General features: G+C 39.4%; 1 protein-coding gene across 1 annotated transcript in view; it reads right to left on the bottom strand.

Moving 5' to 3' along the window:
* Positions 1-3,079: 3,079 nt before the first annotated feature.
* Positions 3,080-19,732, bottom strand: part of GALNT3 (polypeptide N-acetylgalactosaminyltransferase 3) — a 44,021-nt gene continuing 27,368 nt past the window's right edge. The window contains exons 7-12 of the mRNA XM_075000910.1: positions 17,823-17,940; positions 17,208-17,408; positions 11,465-11,596; positions 9,971-10,072; positions 5,040-5,192; positions 3,080-4,327 (exon numbers count right to left, since the gene is read on the bottom strand). Coding sequence (XP_074857011.1) covers positions 4,205-4,327; positions 5,040-5,192; positions 9,971-10,072; positions 11,465-11,596; positions 17,208-17,408; positions 17,823-17,940 — 829 coding nt within the window. The 3' untranslated portion in view covers positions 3,080-4,204. The remainder of the gene's footprint in view (positions 4,328-5,039; positions 5,193-9,970; positions 10,073-11,464; positions 11,597-17,207; positions 17,409-17,822; positions 17,941-19,732) is intronic.

Here is a 19,732-nt window from a genome sequence, read left to right as displayed (position 1 = left end):
CTGAGAGATCACACTCCTGCCAAATTCCAAGTCCCTGTTCTAGAGCATGGGGATGCCAAATCTTAATTTAATTTTGTAAAAACTTTATTTCAACAAGGTCAAAACAATACAGTGCTCGCTCATCTTGTTCTTGGAAATGGCTGAAGTCTTTTAGCTGAAAACTTTCCAAAATCCTTCAGCCTAGAGAGGATGCCCAGCATGGAAAAGTTTACCCATAAGAGTTTAGCAAAATTATAAACTATTGGCGTGGTGGGGTGGGGGAAACAAGGAGTCTCAGGAACTTTGAGTAGCATGATCAGTCTTACCTGTAATATGGCTTTTGAAACCTCCTTCTCCCCATACTCCAGTAGTTCTCAGGCTTTTGTTGGATCACACTGTAATAAGATTGGCTTGAGTACCTTCTTCTCCCATTCATAAATCACATCTTTAACCTCTTGTGATTGAATAACTTCACCACAACTGTAGTAATTTAAATGAAAGGCAATATTAGGAAAACGCTGGTAATTTTTGTTGTCTTAATGCAAATTGTGTCCTTTTTAAAAATAAGTCAAAGATACCATCTCCTTTTGCTTTCTGTTTCATCTCCAACTCCTGTTTATTCTGCTCCATCATCTTCCAGACCTATGCTTCTCTGACAAAAGACCCCTTTCTCCTGCAATGTTCTTGCTTAGGTTTATTAGGTATCTGATAGCCCTCTTCCATAGCACGTACTTCTTACCATTCAGTTTTCCTCTCCCCAGAGATGCCTAGCAGCCCAGGCCTCATCTCCCTGACACACAGCGCCCACCTGCCTTGTTTCCTGTTCCCACAGAAGCCGTCGTTTGGTTAAAGCAGCACCTCCCATTTCAATGACAGCTGAGCTCCCTGATAAAAGACTTTCTCCTCCTCCACTTCGGCAGTAGCAGCCATTAGTAACAGTTTCCTTTCTTTCTGCTTTCTCCTATTTTTACATCATCCAGACTCTGGTTCATCTTTGTATGTCTCCTTCCTTTATGCCAACTGAAGATGCACACTGTAAACTCAGAGAAGAAGATGTACCCGTATTTATTTCTACTTTTTCTGGATGATTGCCTTTATACTAAAAGGCTAGAAAAGCTGCTGTAGAATTAATTTAAAAGCTTCAGATAAGTCATATGGCTAGTGTTAGTAATTGTAAATGGAAGCTCATTTACTCTAACAAGGCTTTACTGCACTAAAATAAAATTGATGTGCGATGTTGAAGTTATAGTTTAATATCATACCACTATTATTTCTATTAGGGTTATGCTAAGATCACCCACTCTGATCAAGGAACCTCGGGCTAGGCATTTTATATAAATACTGCAAGAGACCATCCCTGCAGTGAAGAATTTGTAATTTAAAGAGGACTGACAATAGGTGGAAGGAACTTATCTTTATTTTACAAATGGGGACCTACGCCATGAACGTCAAGTAAATTGCCCAAGGTCAAAAAAGGCGGCTGTGGCAAAGCTAGCAATTTAATCTGACGGGTCTGCTGATAGTTTTCAAATAAGATCCGTCCAAAGTTAATGCTAAATCAGCCATCTAAATACTTACTTGTTTCATCTTGCACTATGAAGGCACAAGGCTAAAGACCTAAATTACAAGAACTGAACATTTTTTCCATTTCTTAAAATGTTGTCCACCCTTCCCTCCATTACTTCATGTTTCCCATTAGCCAAGAGCATGTCTTGTAGCAAAGTAAAAAGAAATAAGTAAGATGCTGAGAGAAAATAGGTAAAAAAATGCCATTTTCCCTACAGCTGAAAGTTTTAAGAAATATTCATAGAAAACACAATTGCATATAAATCAGTGTCTCAATATGGAATCACTCCCGCATCATGCTGAAGGTACAAGTTATATCAGAAGAGTTTACCTATCCATCCAATGTAATATTAAATTCATAAAGCAAACAGGTGTAGTTTTTTCCACTCCACCTTAGATACCTTCCTCATACTGGAAGGCTGCATCTAGATTCAGTGCCAGCAGCATGATAAAAATAAGGGCTCATGAAATTTCAAATAGCCGCTCATTTGCATATTGACAGCGGAAAACAAGCCATGTAGACATGGTTCTGCCAGCAAACAACCTCTTTGTCAGCAGCACCATGTCTATACTGCTTGATTTCCACTGTGAATATGAAAATGAGCCACAAATATGCAAATAGTGGTCATTTGCAATTTTGTGAGCCCTCATTTTGATCATGCTGCTGGCAGCTGGACTGAATATAGACACAGCCAAATAGTTTACAAAACATTTTTAAATTAGTTTTAGTTTACCAAGGTTGCAACCCTTTTTTAAGCAAGCATTAAAGAATATAAAAATCCCTGACTGAATGAGTAATCAAGTGAGTTCTGAGAGAGACCCATTGAAATCAGGGTATACAAATTTCTTATGAAGCAGGGTTCTCTACAAAAATGTACTTTTTGAATACTCTCAGTCTCCTAGAATCCAGGACAGGATTCAGATTATGTCTGCACTATCCTGGAAGACCAACCCACTCAGGATCAATCTTCCAGGGTTCAATTTCGCACGTCCACACTAGACGCACAAAATCAACCTCTCAGGGGTTACAGTCAACCCCGTACTCTTCACATGACACAAGGAGTAAGGGAAATCTACAGGAGAAACTCTCCCATCAACCTTCCCCAGTATAGACAGCCAAGTTAGCTAAGCAGATACTTCAATTTTAGCTAAGCAATTGCCATAGCTACAATTGCATATCTGTGGTCAACTTACTTTGCCTAGCGTAGATGTAGCCTCAGTCTCTCTCATTTCCCAAATAGAAATTTGCAGAGAGTAGTACACATATCCTTGATCCTTGTAAAGGGATTTCTTGGCTGAAGAAAACGTCACGAGAAAAAGATTATAGGAGTGATGTGTTTTGTACATGAAAGGGGCAGCACGACTAGTTGCAAGGGGGAATATGGAATCAAATTCCAACTGAAAGATGCTTTAGAGCAGTTTATGTAAATCAATTATCCAAAAGAGAACACTGAAAAAGAATGCTGTACTTCTAAAATACTCATATATAGAAGGATATAAATAAAACAGCAGCTGTATATTCAGAATATCACCAAAATACACTTGCAATTTTATTTGTATTAAAATGCAATATTTAATTATAAACTTCTGTCACTGTTAGACTTTTCTTCTGAATGATTAAGACTAGAAATAACATTCAATGGAAAAATATAGAAATAATTGTATATAGGCATTGAAAACCTGTACAATACACACTACATGAATCATTGAGACGGTCAGACAAAACATTAAACATTTATTGACAGAATAAAAGAATAGAATGAACAGAGTGCTAGCAACAAACAATAAGCTATGTTCTGCAATTTATGAAATCTGTGACAAAACAAAAAAATCTGCAGTTCAAGAAATCTACGACAAATGCTGCCAAAAAGAGTAACATTGATGCAATTAAAAAGAAGTATACAAAATTAAAACCAGGAGAACACATTTTCCATTGAAGAATATATGAATTATATCAATAAAAACTGCTAAATGCAAGAAACAAGTTTTCCAAAAAGATTGATGTACTTGAACTAGCGTGTGTTGAGACTGCCCTTTGGCTTCATTTCAGGGGTTCAAATTTTGATTTAAATGTGTAAAACTGGATACAGAAGTGCTAAGAATATTTTACATTTTTTTCCTCTCATTTCCTTCCCTTCAAATGAAACTGTAAGCAGAGAATTCAAGTAACTGAGTGTTAAAAACAGTATCATCACATATAAAGGCACAAGAGTTTCCAGACACTGTACAAAGATCCATCTCCTAATCTTCATTGACCACTTTAATGAAGTCATTACTAAATGATATATAAAATCCTACAATTTATCCCAAAATAGAGATTACAATACCTATAAACCAGTGGTTAACATATACAAAAAGCTAAGCTTATTGTGGAAATTACATTTCCAACATACTGTAAACATTTTTCCTACCTCTGGAGACCTCAAAATATTCTTTGGTATTTTCTACACAGTCTCCTAAGGGATCTTTACAACTGTGCAATTTTAAACTTTTTTTAAATAAGCAAACTGCTCTTGGCATATTTTACATTAGCTAGCTTTGTGTCATTTTAAAAAAAATGCACCATGCATACATGGCCACTCATTCAAATTGGAAGTATACTTTTCACAAGGCAGATGTAGCCTTTAACAAAATAGTTCCCAGTTATAAGTGGCTGTACTTAATTGTTTTGGCCAAAAACCCATTTTTGGAATAGATCTGATGGATTACATGATACCAGACTTGGATGTTCTCCATTTCCCGTAAGGCACATATTTAATTCTGCATTGTACAGTACTTGATCCTAGAAAAGGGGGGTAGGGGGTGGGAACAGAACAAAACAGCACACAGAATAAGTTTAATATTAGTTCATAATTTTTTTTGTGAATTCACTGCCCCCCCATTTTTTTTTTAAACAAAAAAGCAGTAAAGTAGCACTTTAAAGACTAACAAAATAATTTATTAGGTGAGCTTTTGTAGGACGGACCCACTTCTTCGGACCATAGCCATACCAGAACAGACTCAATATTTAATGTTTTTTTCCCTAAGCGTAGGGCTCAACGAGCATGCTCTGAGGCTGAAACCCAATTTATTCTAACAGGTAAAAGCACTAAGCAATGACACAAACTGCCCCACATTCTCCCTCAAATTTATATCGAGCTGTCAGAGGGGGGCCCCTTCCAGGGTTGAAAGAAAAGTTCACTCTCTGTGCCCTGCTGATCTTTGGTATTTCCACCCAGACAGTTCCACATGGGTGCTACCTACCTCCAATTACTTAAGTTGTTTGTCAAGTTCACAATTGAGGCTGTAATTTTACAGAGTGGGCTGTATTTTTATTTGTAACCTAAAGGTGAAAACATCTTTTTCTCTCCCCAAGGCTGAGCTATCCGTTCTTGTTTTTTGCTATAAATAATGTCAGATTACCAAAGTAGCCATTCAGAACTGAACAAAGAAACCCTTTTCTTTTAATTCAAATACATCTGTCTGTATTTACTGCATAAAGTGCTTGGAAGTACCTTTCGAAGTTGCCACTTCTCTTCTCCAGGGGTGAATGTTTTTTGACCTTTGTAGCTACAGACCCGAAGCTGCACTGGTCCTCGAGAAGCATACAGACAAAGCTCCTTCTGAATATTATGTCGAATCTCAGAGTGTTTGGAATATTCAAAGTACTGTACAAAGAAAAATTATATTTTTACATATATTAGTTGGGAACAAACCACCACAGGAATTAAATTTATCCCTTGAAATTCCACGACAAGTCAAGTTTAAAAAATATATTGTATCATTCTAGAGAGAGACAAGCTGGGCAAGGTAATATCTTTTATTGGACCAACTTCTGTTGGTGAATGAAAATCTTTCAGTCTCAGAGGGATAGCCACGTAACAGTTACCCCTCAGCCATTTCACCATGAAAGCCACTGCATTTAGCCATAAAAATTGGAAATCCATCAACTTCATGAAGAAACTCGCACAGATACAAACATCATCTTCCCCTCCAAATGCAAACAGATGGACATCATTTCCAATGAACTGAAAGTGAAAACCCATTATAAAATCTACAGAATAGTGAGAGATTGTACCATATGCTCCCAAAGAAACCAAGGAACTACCTAATAAGCATCCTGTACAACAAAGAATATAAAAAATGAGTTCTTAAAACTAGAGAACCTCACAAAACATGAGCCTTCCACACAAACTTCCACTTAGCTGGACTTTACAAAAACAAGACAAACCATTTTCAATGCACACTACTTCCTTACAGCAAACAATGGGAAATAAACTTTCTAAACTCCTACTGACTACAGGGCATAGAAGAGTTGCACCATTAACTCATTCAGCAACATTGTTAATCTGTCCAACCACACACTTAACCCAGCAAAAGAGTCTGTCCTGTCCAGGGACTCACTCTCTGACCCACCATGCCCATGATACAGTTCTGCAGTGACCTACATGTCTACTTTTGCTGTCTCTGACTCAAGGAATATTTTCAACACACCACCTAATATTTCACTGACCCACAGGATCACAGCTACCAACACTATAAAAAGAAGAATTTGACATGGACTCCTCCTGATGCTCAAAATGACAGCCTGAACTTCTTGACTGAGTGCTTCCTCAGACATTCACAGGCTGACATCCTTAAACATCACACGCCCCATAACCTCAGCTGAGCAGAACTCAAAGTTATACACAGCCTCAGACATTACAGTCAAAGAGTCTGACAAAGGCGGTGCTGTAGTTATCATAAAAAGAACAGACTCTGAACAGGAGGCTGTCAGATTACTCTCCAACTCCAAAATCTACAGGCTGCTATACTACAACCCCACTGAGGTTTAACAAAAGAAACTACATTATTGGCTTAAAGATACTCCCTGCTACAGCACCGGACCAAATCCACACAGAATATGCTGTTTAAAGGCTCATAAACCTTGAAATCCTGAACAAATGATAATCTCAGGCATTAGCACCCTTACCACAGGGCTCTCCAAGTATGTGAAATCACCCCTCAGAACCTATGCCACCAATGCACCTAGCTATCTTTGAGACACCACTGATTTCCTGAGGAAACTACACTGCATCAGTAACATTCCTGAAACTACCATCCTAGTCACCATGGATGTAGAAGATCTCTGCACCAATATTCCACATGATGATGGACTATGAGCTGTCAGGAACAATATCCCTAATGACACCATGGCACATCTAGGGGCTGAACTATGAGACTTTGTACTCACCCACAACAATTTCTGCTACTGAGAAAATCTATATCTTCAAGTCAGTGGCACTGCTAAGGGTACCGCCATGGCCCCACAGTATGCCAACATTTCCTCAACATGTGTCCCCTAGCGCCCCTCCTTCACTTCCACTACCATTGATGACATCATCATATGGACCCAAGAGGAGGAGACACAAAGTCCACTGGGATTTCAACAGTTTCCATGTCACTATCAATCTCAACCTGGACCAGTCTACACAAGAGGTTCAAACATCTTTAAGAGCTTTATCAAGCATTCTTAAAACTCAGTTACGTACCAAGGGAAATAAGGAAATACACTGGCAGAGCCAGATGAACACCCAGAAATCACTCACTTCAAGATAGGCCCAACAAGAAAAACAACAGAACATCACCTATAGTCTCATCACTTGTCATCACCTATAGTCCCCAGCTTAAAAACTCTCTAGCACATCATTGACGGTCTACAACCTATCCTGGGAAACGATCCCCACTCTCACAGAACACTGGTGACAAACCAGTCCTCTCCTACAGACAGCTGTCCAAACTCAAGAAAATACTCCCCACAAGCTACACACCATACCACAGAAACACTAACCCAAAACACCTACCCTTGCAACAAACCCTGTTGCCAGCCCTGTCCAAATGTGTATACAAGCAACACCAAAGGACCCTGGATTTTATAAACCCTGGATTCTATTTGCTCTCTTTTTTTTTTTTTAAATCTGAAGAAGTGGGTTTTAACCACAAAGGCTGATGACCTAATAAATGTCTCTCTCTCTCTCTAAGGTGCCACAGAACTTCTTGTTGATTGTATCACACTGTTATCTAACAGTTTCAGTATTGAACCAAGGCTCAAATATTCATCATGCATATTCTGCAAATATTTATATTCACTTACATGGAAACGTATTAAGTATTACAGCTAGTATTTTCCAGTACTTTTGATAACTGCACAAAAACTGTTACAATCTTACTTCAGCCCCCTGAATTATGACAGCATTTTTAATTACTTGATTTCACATTGCTATTTTTCCATAGGACCCTGCCTTATGGAAGGGCCCAGTAAAGGTTGCACGGACACCTTTAATTTTAACGTTTCCTAACCTCGATTGCTTGGCTTTTAAATGATCTTTCCATATGTAATTTACTAACATTTTCTAAAAAGCAAATAAAAGAATCATTTGGGAATGTACTCATTCCCATATTGTTCATTAGAAGGGTTATAACCTTTTTGTCCACAGCACAGATCTCAGCCACTTGACTTCAATAGAATAACTGGTCACAATAAGTGGTTGCACCCTATGGAGGGTGGTGACTAAAAGGATACATAGGCACACTCATAGGCACCACCACCTGATGCAAACTAGATATGCTGAAATTCAGGAATCCCAGGTTTTTATGGGAGTGTATTCTAGTTCTTACAGAAAATTCTGCCCATTTCCCCACCCAAAACCTAGCCTTTCCAGCCAATGCTTATTACAGTTCCAGTCTCCTTTAGTCTCATCTTCCTAACCATACCAGCCTGTTCATCAGCTCCCCTACTATCCTACACCCCCACATTAGGCTATGCACTCGTCAGTCAGCTTCCTCATTCTCACTACCTGGACCCTAGTGGGGGGAGCACCATGGATATATGAAAAACAGTCTCCCTGCCCTCAGCTCCTGTGCCCAATATCACAAGGACACCTAAACACCAAAAGGAACAATTGTGAAGGAAGTCCTGTTTAGCCCCCTGCTGACCTGGAAGACTATATGCTCAGTGTACATGGAATACATACAGAATTTTGCTCAAAACACTAACACATCTCTGCTGAGCATACGCTTAACAGAGATTTTAAAAGCTCAGAAGTTGACCAAATTGTGGCACGTTTTTACAGGAATGATCACTACGAACATTTTTCCAGATTTCAAGTCCCTGCTCCAAAACACTGAATTGCTAAGTATGATGCTTAGTATTTTTCCCTAACCTCATTCAAACAAATAGCTGTAACTACTTGCTGCTGAAATAACCATCTTGAAGCAGACACCCAACAAGGAAAATTTCAACCCAAGCCATTGAAGTCTGGCAAAGTTTATAAGCAACAGATTGTTAAAATAGGGATAATGAATCTGTAAGGTGGTATTTAGGAGAGCAGGATAGATATTTTGTTTTTTAATACTACAGAGATCCACTGTGCTATATGCTATAAAAACACATTAAAATACAGTCCATGCCCCCAAGAGTGTGTGTCAAGGAGAGCTCCTGTTGGAAAATTCAGCAATTTCTCAAAATGTTAGCTTTTTATTGGCACAGGGCAGACCATTCTGACCTCCCACTATGAGGCTGTAAGCATGACAGGGCAGGTAGCTCAAGTCTGGCTGTTCGATCACCCACTGACAGTTTTCCACCAGCTTCCTCCTTGACAGTGAGAGTCCTGGTGACAGAGAAAGCAGTAGGAGGAAGAATTAAGAGAAAAGAAGAGTCAGGATAATATTTATAAAGGAAAAGCAAGAAGAAAAAAAGTGTTCTGTAACAGAGAAGTCAAATGAGAAAGAACAGCAAGTTGCACAACAAAGCAGTGAACCAGCATCGGCCGGCTGATGTCAATTCTGTGCACTTAGTGCATGTGTTCAGAAAAGTTTTCATCAAGTTGCCTCTGTATATTCTATTAAGGGAAGGCTTACTGAATAGCCCAGACTCAGAAAGGGAGGTTGAATTCTTCTTGGGAATATACTTATTACTAGAAATTTTTACTAACAATTTTCTAAATTAAAAGAAATGATCTCCTGCAATATAGTTTGCAATTATTACAGTGTCAACTTTTATTACTATACAAGTAAAAACATACAAAACTATTTTTAACTAATAAAATTTTAAACCACTTCTAACTTACAACCATTTCTAACTTAAGTATAAAATACCATTGTAAGTGTTTGCAATTATCTCACTTGCATGAATGAACCGGGGTATTTGTCTAAAGTTACATGTGCATAGGTTTTTAACAGCAATTTCATAGATAAGAAATATTGAAAGATTATGAAAATTGCCTTGCAATGTTTATATCTACTAGCCTCTCATGCAAGAATAATGTAGGTAACAGAAGCCATTAGATTTTCTTCATATTTAAATATTCATGCCAATACTATCAGAAGGGAAGTTAAGCTTTATATAGGGATGTGTTATAGCTCTGTGGACCAGTTATAAAAGAAATGATGAACAACAACATTTTACCTGGTTTCCCCCAAGTCCATGACAAGTATACATAATTAATGGTTTGCCACCCTGGTTATTTTCACCAACATCCAGACATAGACGTCTCCCTAGATTTTTTAACTGAAGAAAAACAAGTTATTTAAAACTTAACAGTTAAAGAGTAAACAACTGTTTTACTTAAAGTTCTACCTTTAAATGTACAAGTCTGTCCACACTAGTTAAGACAGGCAGTTAATTTTTGCTAGACAAAACCTTCTGACTGTATTCTGATAGCACCCATAATTGGTAAGACATTGTTCATGCATTCAGGAAGCCATTCCCTTTTCTGAACAGCTGGCAAACTAAGTCGTCAAGCATCCTATAAAGGTTGTAGAAGATAGCTAAAAAAAGAACAAGATTTACAATAAACATTAACTTCTCTCAAAATACACCTGAACTTAGCCAGTATTAGATGACTAATATCTTATAGGCACTATAACACATCAGGGCCGTATCTACACTAGCCAAAAACTTTGAAATGGCCACGCAAATGGCCATTTCGAAGTTTACTAATGAAGCGCTGAAATACATATTCAGCACCTCATTAGCATGTGGGCGGCCGCGGCACTTCAAAATTGACGCGGCTCGCCATCGTGCAGCTCGTCCAGAGGGGGCTGCTTTTCGAAAGGACCCCGCCTACTTCGAAGTCCCCTTATTCCCATCTGCTCATAGGAATAAGCGGACTTCGAAGTATCCGGGGTCCTTTCGAAAAGGGGCCCCGTCTGGACAAGCCGCGTCAATTTCGAAGTGCTGCGGCCGCCCGCATGCTAATGAGGCGCTGAATACGTATTTCAGCACTTCATTAGTAAACGTCGAAATGGCTATTTGCATGGCCATTTCGAAGTTTTTGGCTAGTGCAGACATAGCCAAGAAATAATATGGTGGAGGAAAATAGTAGCCTTACAGATAAGTGCTGAGAAGGAATCCACCTGGAAAAGAGTGTGGGAAGAACAAGAGAAAGTTGTGGGAAAAGCTAAAACAGTTTCCCTCATCAGTTTGAGCAGGAATCTCTCTCTCTATAAATCACTTCACAGAACATCTAAAGCTGCATTTACACTGACACTTTCCAGAAAAATCAATCAACATTTAACTAACAAGCTGCAGCAACCTCTGTGCTAGAAACTGCAGGAATACTAGTGTTATTACCAGATGAACAGGGTTATAAGACACCAGTCAAGAAGGGAACCTGTGAACTAGTACCAATACTAGTAATGAGGGAAATTTCCCTAAAAAAAAATACAAGTGTACACAAGGTTAATGAATGAGTCTAAAGAATGTTGTTCTAGCAATATCTGGAGAACAGAGTTCATGTACTAGTCAGAGAATTTCTGGAACCACTGGAGTAACAATACTGAATTAAACTGGCTTCTATTGGTTTTTATACCACTTTTTTAGGGTTGAAATAAGGCAAACTGTAGTAGTAGGACTGTATAGCGAAACAGATATTAACCAAAATTGGAAATAAAAACTCACAAATCCAGATAATGGAGGATTCAGGTCTGGTACATATGCCTCAGGATAAACATTATTTAGATACCAAGTAAAATTTTTACACTGCAACCGCTGCCTTAAATCAAGTCTTTTTGAGATGTCTCCAAAAGTTCTCTGTTTGGGGGAAAACACAAAACAATAATAAATTAGATTTGTACAATTAGAAACTGGGGAGTAGAACTAAACAAGCATATGATTGGGTTTAATATTTAAAATCTAAACCATATCTATCTAAAATATTGTTTTAAAAACAGAGTACAGCAATACATTTAATAATTTAAAACAAAAAAATTGCATCTATTTGTCTTGTAGAGCCAAACCACCATTTACCTCCAACTACTACAGGCTGAGCAAAACTATGCTTCCTCGTAAGTACTGCTGTAAGGGTCATCAATAGCAAAAGGGAAAACAGGGCTAAAGGCAGACAAGTTGCTATTTATGCAATATATATGGCTCTGTTTTCAGTATTTACTAATCTTTACTGAAATTTTCCTGAATTTTACAAAAGCTAGTTGATTTTATAAACATTCACCTAAAATTTAGACCACAAAATTAGAAAATGCTTATGTTAACAAAACCCAACACACTACATTAGGTTAACAATAAATTAGTCTATTTATAAATGTGAAGCTGTTAAACTAAGGCAATGTAATGGAAAACATATACACATATGCAGTACAGTTTAATGTGGTGTGTAAATACTGTCCTTGCATAGTCCAGGAAAGAAAACACAGCATTACATTGCTCCTGTTTGAATCTGAAATATAAAACTAATGAAAGAATACATTCTGTTCATTACTAAGCAGGAAATGCTGCTCTCAAACTGTGAAGGCATACCTACTGCAGCCTACATGAGGTTAACCTTGAATTAAGTGCTGTGCATATAAAATCTGAAGAGTTGCAAGCACGTTGTGGAACAGCATTAAAATTTAAAATCTGAAATTTGAAGAATTGGTCTGAAGTAAACAAAATTGAAATTCAACCAAGTACAAAGTATTTCAATTAGCCAAATAAAATCGAGCAGAACTATAAAACGGGGAATAACTGTCTAGGTGGTAATACTCCTTAAAAATGATCTGAGGATTAGTGGATTGCAAACTAAATATGAATAAACAAAGTGATACAGTTGCCAATATTCTGACCTGCATCAGCAAGAGTGTCTTAGACTGTCTTATATAAGGCAAGGAATGTAACTGTCCTGCTCTACTTGGCACAGTTGAAGCTTTAATTGGAGCACTGTGTCCAATCCTGAAGAAAGTCCAGAGAACAAAACCTAAATATCTGTTACTCCACCTCTATAGCTGTTCGAGAGGATCTGTTCACATCCATTCCAATATCCATCTCAAAAAATAGTTACAGAGGTAAGTAACCATTTTCTCCTTCTTCAAGTGATTGTTCATGTGCATTACAATATAAGTGATGCCAAGCTAACAATGAATAGGAAAATGGTCCATAAAGGTCGTTGAGCCCTAATGGGAGAAGGGAAAACCCTTTCTCGCTTGTAGTACTCCATAATATATGCTACCACCTAGGATGAAATCCTTTGGCAAGACATCAGGCAACCCTTCATCCTGTCTGCAACAGCTACAAACAGCTGTTGTGACTTCCGAAAGCATCTGGTACTGTCCAGATAGAAGACTAATGCCATTCCAATGTCTAAGGTATGTAATCTCTGTTCCCTGGAATAGGCATGTGGCTTTGGGTAGAAGACTGGCAGCAAAATGTCTTGGTTCATGTGGAAAGAGACCACCATCAGTAAGAACGTTGGATGGGGACTCAGTCTAAACTTGTCTTTGTGGAAAACTGTGTAGGGTGGGTCCACTGTGAGAGCCCTCAGCTCAAACACCCTCCGAGGGGATGTGATGGCCAATAAAAAAGGCAACCTTATATGACAAATACAGAAGGGAACAAGAAGCAAGGGGCTCAAAAGGAGCACCCATCAGCTTGATTTTATCAAAGCTCAAGGCCTACATAGGTTGGGACCGTCTAATTGGTGGGCATATCCTTTCCAATCTCATATTGAACCTTTTGACCATAGCATCTGAGAACACTGATAAGGACCTATGGCCAGGATGAAAGGCAGAAATAGCTGCCAAGTGTACTCTTATGGAAGCTAAGGACAATCCTAGGGGGCTAAGGTGCCACATATAATAATCTAATATTAATGGAATCATGGCCTGCAAATGAGAAACCCCTCCCTTGGGGTGCCCAAGTTGTGAATTGTTTCCACTTGGCCAAGTAAGTGGTCCTAGTGGAAAACTTCCTACTGTTCATGAGAACCTCCTTCACTGGGTCCGAAAATGAACACTCCATGGCATTCAGCCACTAAGTTTCCATAGTGTGAGGTGAAGAGACTTCAGATTAGGGTGCTGCAGATAGCCGTTCTCCTGTGTAAATCCTGGCACTAGGGCAATATGATCAGGCTCCACATGGACACCTCCAGTAAGCGAGTGTACCAGTGCTGTCTGGCCCATGCCAGAGCTATGACAATTACTGAGGCCTGATCCGATCTTATCTTGAAGAGGACATTGTATATGAAGGAGAGAAGGGAACCCTTCCAGGACATAAGTTGAGGGTGGCAAACCAGTCCCTTGGATCCAAGGAAGGAATAATAAGAGCTAGGGAAACTTTTTTTTAGGAACTTATTCAGGCCTCACAGTGCAGAATAGGCCTCAGACCCACTTTTGATTTTGGAATTAGGAAATATTAGGAGTAGAATCCAAGCCCTGAATTCCTGAGGGACATCCCCTATCACCTCTAAACATAGGAGCGATTGAACCTTTCACATAAGATTCTTGTGAGAAGGCTCCCTCAAGAGGGCCGTGAAGTGTTGGGAGGTGTATCTGAACTGAACTGGATAGCATATACACTTTTTACTATGCATAGGACCCAAAGTTATTCATTACCTCAGGACAGAAAAGAGATAGGTGGAAAGAAAATGGAGGGTGGGAAGGATCCAGAAAAGGGACTGGTGTGGCATCATCAACCACACCTTGAAAAGTTCTGTCTAGGGTCAGAGGACAGCTTCTGCTGGCCTTAACCGGGCTGCCCCTGCGGCTCTCTAGGCTGCTGATTGAAAAGCTGCAGCATGAGCCCAAGGAATGAAGTGCCTACGCTAGGAGGATGATGCATGGTGGCCAAGCGACCTCAAGGTCACTCTAGAGTCCTTAAGAGTCCCTCAAATGTCAGATCTTGAATGGTCTGCTGGATCTCATATGGGAGACCAGAGGCCTGAAGCCAAGCACCCCTCCTCATGGCAATGCCAGAGGCTATGACTCTAGTGGCTGAAACAGCAGCATTCAAGTCCACCTGCAATTCTCTGTGGAGATCTGTTTGCCCCACCATGGGGTCTGTCTCTTTTTCTACCTGCTCTGCCTGAACTCCCAGGCCTTGGATAACTGGACGGAGGAGATGCTGCAGGGCTCTGCTGTCCTCCAACACAGTGAAGCAAAGCTCCTGCTATAGCCTCATCTGGTAATGAGAAGAAAGACAACCCTCCCTGAGGAGGGTAATCCATGCCCCCCCATGCCTGAGTGGTCTCCAGTGGCCTGTAAATGAAGGCCTGACATTGATGCCATTGGTCCAGCATGTGCACTCAGTGCCTATGCCACAGAGGTTGATGCCAATCTGACAGAGAAGACAGATGGGGAATGCTGTGCACAGATGATGCCAATGATGTCAGAATTGGTGGTCGAGCATGCACAGAAGACACTGGGGTTGATGCCAACAGTAGTTCTGCAGGGGGAGCTCCCAGGTATGTTGATGGTGTTAACCTCAGTACTGAGGGTAGTCCCGACACTGACACAAAACAAAGGAGCCTTTAACTGAGGAGTATGATAAGCCCATGGGGTCCAAAACGGCCACTGAGGCAGTGGCTGCCAATGTGCTGGCCACTGACTGGAAGCTGAACAGTGGCTTCTTCTTGAGGAGGAGCATGCACACCTACACCTGCTCCCACTGGACTGATAGGAGTCGGACTCCAACCCTGATGCCTTCAATGCTGAGGAGCAGGGAGGAGCTGTACCAGACAACAGAAAACCAGATGTTCTACCCTGTTGGGTGCTGAAGCTCTGGTGCCTATGGGGATCACTGATGGCCTCAATAACATTACCAAGCTAGGAGGGGTTGCAATTGCTTTGGAAGATAGGGTCAAAATTCAAAATTATCTGGACAAATTGGAGAAATAGTCTGAAGTAAACAGGATGAACTTTAATAAAGACACATGCAAAGTGCTCCACTTAGGAAAGAACAATCAGTTTCACACATACAGAATGGGAAGCGACTGTCTAGAAAGGAGTATGGCAGAAAGGGATCTAGGGGTTATAGCGGACAACAAGTTAAATATGAGTCAACAGTGTGATGCTGTTGCAAAAAAAAAAAAAAAAAAAAAAAAAAAAAACAAGCATGATTCTGGGATGCATTAACAGGTGTGTTGTGAACAAGACACAAGAAGTCATTCTTCCACTCTACTTTATACTGGTTAGGCCTCACTTTGAGTATTGTGTACAGCTCTGGGCACCGCATTTCAAGAAAGATGGAGAAATTGGAAAAGGTCCAGACAAGAACAATAAGAATGATCAAGAGAACATGACTTATGACAAAAGGCTGAAAGAATTGGGCTTGTTTAGTTTGCAAAAAAGATGAAGGCGGGGACATTACAGCAGTTTTCAGGTATCTAAAAGGGTGTCATAAGGAGGAAGGAGAAAACTTGTTCTTTTTGGCCTCTGAGGATAGAGCAAGCAGCAATGGGCTTAAACTGCAGCAAGGGAGGTTTAGGTTGGACATTAGGAAAAAGTTCCTAACTGTCAGGGTGGTCAAACACTGGGTGGTTAGATTAGCTATTAGAAGAAATTTATAGTTAAAGGGTAGTTTAAACTCTGGAATAGGCTTCTAAGGAAACTTGTGGAATGCCCATAATTGAAGGTTTTTAAGAACAAGTTGCATAAACACCTGTACCAATGTCTACGTTTACGTGGTCCTGCATCAGTAGAGTGAATTGGATGTGGTGTCTTCTTGAGATCTCTGCCAACTCTACATTTCAATGATTCTGCATGATAAGCACGGTTAAGAAACAAAAAAAAAAAAACAAAAAAAAAAAAAAAAAATCAGCAACTATAGGAAATAGAGCAGACACTTTATCGAGCATCCAGTGTTCCCGGATCAACAGCTAGAACAGAGAATAGATCTGCCTTCCTTGACTAGTCCCTGAAAAATGGACATGAAAGCACAACAAAAAGACTATTAAACCCAGAGTGAGACAGAAGACTGATTCTAAAGGATAGGTTTAAGAGTAACTCAAGAGGGGGAGTAAAGGCTCCAAGAATGTCATTACCCTGGAAATTGACTACTTTATGGGATGTGGTTGGAGAACTGAGCCACAAAAGACCTAGTGACGAGTATAAGAGTCTAAGGTCAGGGTGGAGACAAGGATCCCCTGCACCATTGTGCCCTGACACAAAGGGATGGTGAGTACTCTACTTGACATGCTCTAACTATAGGTCTTTAAAGAGCAAAACTATCAGCATTCAAGAGTAAGTGAAACACCATCTGTTACATTGGGTTCTAGCATCTTTATTTACTAGGTATTTAAGCAAATAAAACATTTTCCTGTCTAGTTATTTTGATCAGAATTTCTAGACACATCTTACATATTTTTGTCAGTAAATAACTTTTGCTCACCAAAACTTTCAATGCAGCAAGAGTGATTTCTAATACCACCACCTACTTGTTTCACAATTTTTGCTGCTTCTACGTTTCTCCGGTAAAATATTTCTTTATATTCATCCATCCAGACTTCTGCAAGGCGGACCTGATTTCGTGTGATCACTTGAGTGCCTTTTGGAAAAGTATGGGGGCTCTTGCTGCGAAAGACATGGCCAACAACAGAGCAAGGCAGGATCTCCAATTGTCCACCACATTGCCATACCTGGTGATAGTATTTTGGTATAAGTCCACTGAAGTTAGAATTTTTACAAGAGCTAAAAACAATGTATGCTTTACAATTTTAATGTTTATTCTTATGCACTCAAGAGTTCCAGTTCTTATGGCATAAGAAAATGGGATTTGTTAAATCAAAACTCCTCAAATTCACATATAAATGTTGGAAGCATAAAGCTTGAATATCAAATCTAAACATGCACTTCATTACCAAGTGAACAAGCCTATTTTTTTTTGCCCAAAGATGACATAGCTCAGTCTTCATTTTCTTTCAGTCCTAGACCTCTTTGGTAAGTCAGTCAACTAGGTCAAATGTCTGATAGTGTGGTTTCAGTTCTGATTTTGAGGACATATTTAGTAGACTGAAATAAGACCAGACACATGATCATTTCTCTAAACTTACTCTGAAAGACATTTCTATATTTTCTCCTCCCCATATTTCCATTTCTTCATCATAGCTTCCAATATATTCAAAATAGTCTTTTGATATTGAAAAAAGACCTCCAGCAAAAGTAGGTGTTCTGTAAAAAGAGAAACCATTGAGTAAGTTACTATTGCAATGTTTAAACTGGCTGAAGGGCTTCTCTACCTAAGGAATTTCACCAATATAATTATACCACTGTAATGATATTAGTTTAATTCCCTGTGTGGACACACTTACTTCAGAACATATTAACATTAGAAAAAGACACTTATGCCAGAATAAGTGTTCACGCAAGAAGCTGTGGTAGACAAACTATAGCTGTATATTTATATCAATAAGTTTCCCTATGTAGAAATTTTTCTACCCTTATAAGTAACTGGGTTTGCTACACGTTTTCATCCAATGAACAGATGAAAAATTGCTGAAAGGGCAGAGAGCATCAGCAGGGATGTCTGGCCTCTCCAACGTATTGAGATTGAGAATCACTATTGTGTTATTCCAGACTGGTACTCAAAAGGAAGACAGATATTCACTACCATGGTACTCAGCACCCCAGCTGTTCTGGAATTTGGAGGAGATGCACCCTTCTCTGTGGGTGTACACCAAGCAAAATTCAGTTGACCTATTTCTGAGGAGGACTGCTCAGAAAAAAATTCTAAAAATATGCTAAAACCATCCCATTCCCCACTTGCCATCTTCTCAGTGATCCCCAATATTTTATTTCTGGCTTTATTGTCAAGGGTGCAATGCCAGTTCATTCACACTGAAGATATAAGAAAAACAGTCTTATGCAGATGTGGAATTTTCTGGATCAGCCATAAATAACTTAAGCTACAGGTTGAACCTCTCTAGTCTAGCTCACTCATCTGGCAACAGCCGTTATGTGGCATGATTTTAGTTAGCCAGCGGCCCATGCATTATGGGTGTGACCAAGTTTCCTGTGGTCCCATAAAGTTGTTTACAGCCACCATTCCTGTCGCTCACTCTTCTGGGCTGCTGTTTAGCTCCAATTTACTCCTAAATGTCTTCTAAGAGCACAGTAAGGAGTGGAAGGATTAGAATGCTGATACCAAATATTGACCTCCTGTGGTCCAGCAAATTCTCTAGTTTGGTACTGGTCAGGTGCTAGACTAGAGAGGTTAAACATGTATTTCATCAGTTTAAGAGGTTTTTGAAGCACATGCAAGTGTTTGTGTAGCGTGTCTAAACTTTTAAAAACAAAACATTTTGAAAATCAAAAATACTTTCTAAATACAAAAATTCCTATTATGAACACAGTAGTTGAGGGATGTGGGCATCTGCCATCTTTGTAAGCAGTGCACAAAATCTTGGTTTCTCAGGTTAGACTTCTTTAAAATCAAACTTGCCATCATCTAAAACTTACCACAGTGTATTTTAAAAGAAATTTTTGAAGCATTTCAAAGTGTGAAATATGAACAGAATACCTAAACTGCAGAAACAATGAAAAATATGTATCCCCTGTCCTCTCCTGCCCCCCCCCCCCACTTTTCCATGCATCTACCATTCTAATCTATTCTACAGTCCCAAGATGCAAGGTACAAACTACTACAGGCACACAATAACTAGCCAATACTGGTGAATTATGACAGACAGGAGAGCAAATCTTCCTTAAGATATCAAGATGGATGGCACTTAAGTTCATTGCATTGGTTTGTTTTAGAACGAAACACCAGAAAGAGAGAAAGATTTATTTTCATTCCAGGAAAATTATTTTCACTTTGCCCACATTTGTGCACTATTCGTCCTCCTTTGTGTAGCTTTTCTGGTAAAGACAGGATGGTTCTGCTACATTTTTGTTACCTGGACTCAGTGCTATGTTCAAATAGGAGTTTAAAAGAGTGCCTTACAATGAGATAGTTTCAACTAGA

The sequence above is a fragment of the Carettochelys insculpta genome, chromosome 8 (genome assembly GCF_033958435.1).
Source record: "Carettochelys insculpta isolate YL-2023 chromosome 8, ASM3395843v1, whole genome shotgun sequence".
NCBI classification, from domain to species: Eukaryota; Metazoa; Chordata; order Testudines; family Carettochelyidae; genus Carettochelys; species Carettochelys insculpta.
The sequence above is the reverse complement of the archived record's forward strand: the minus strand, read 5'-3'. Positions and strand labels throughout refer to the sequence as shown.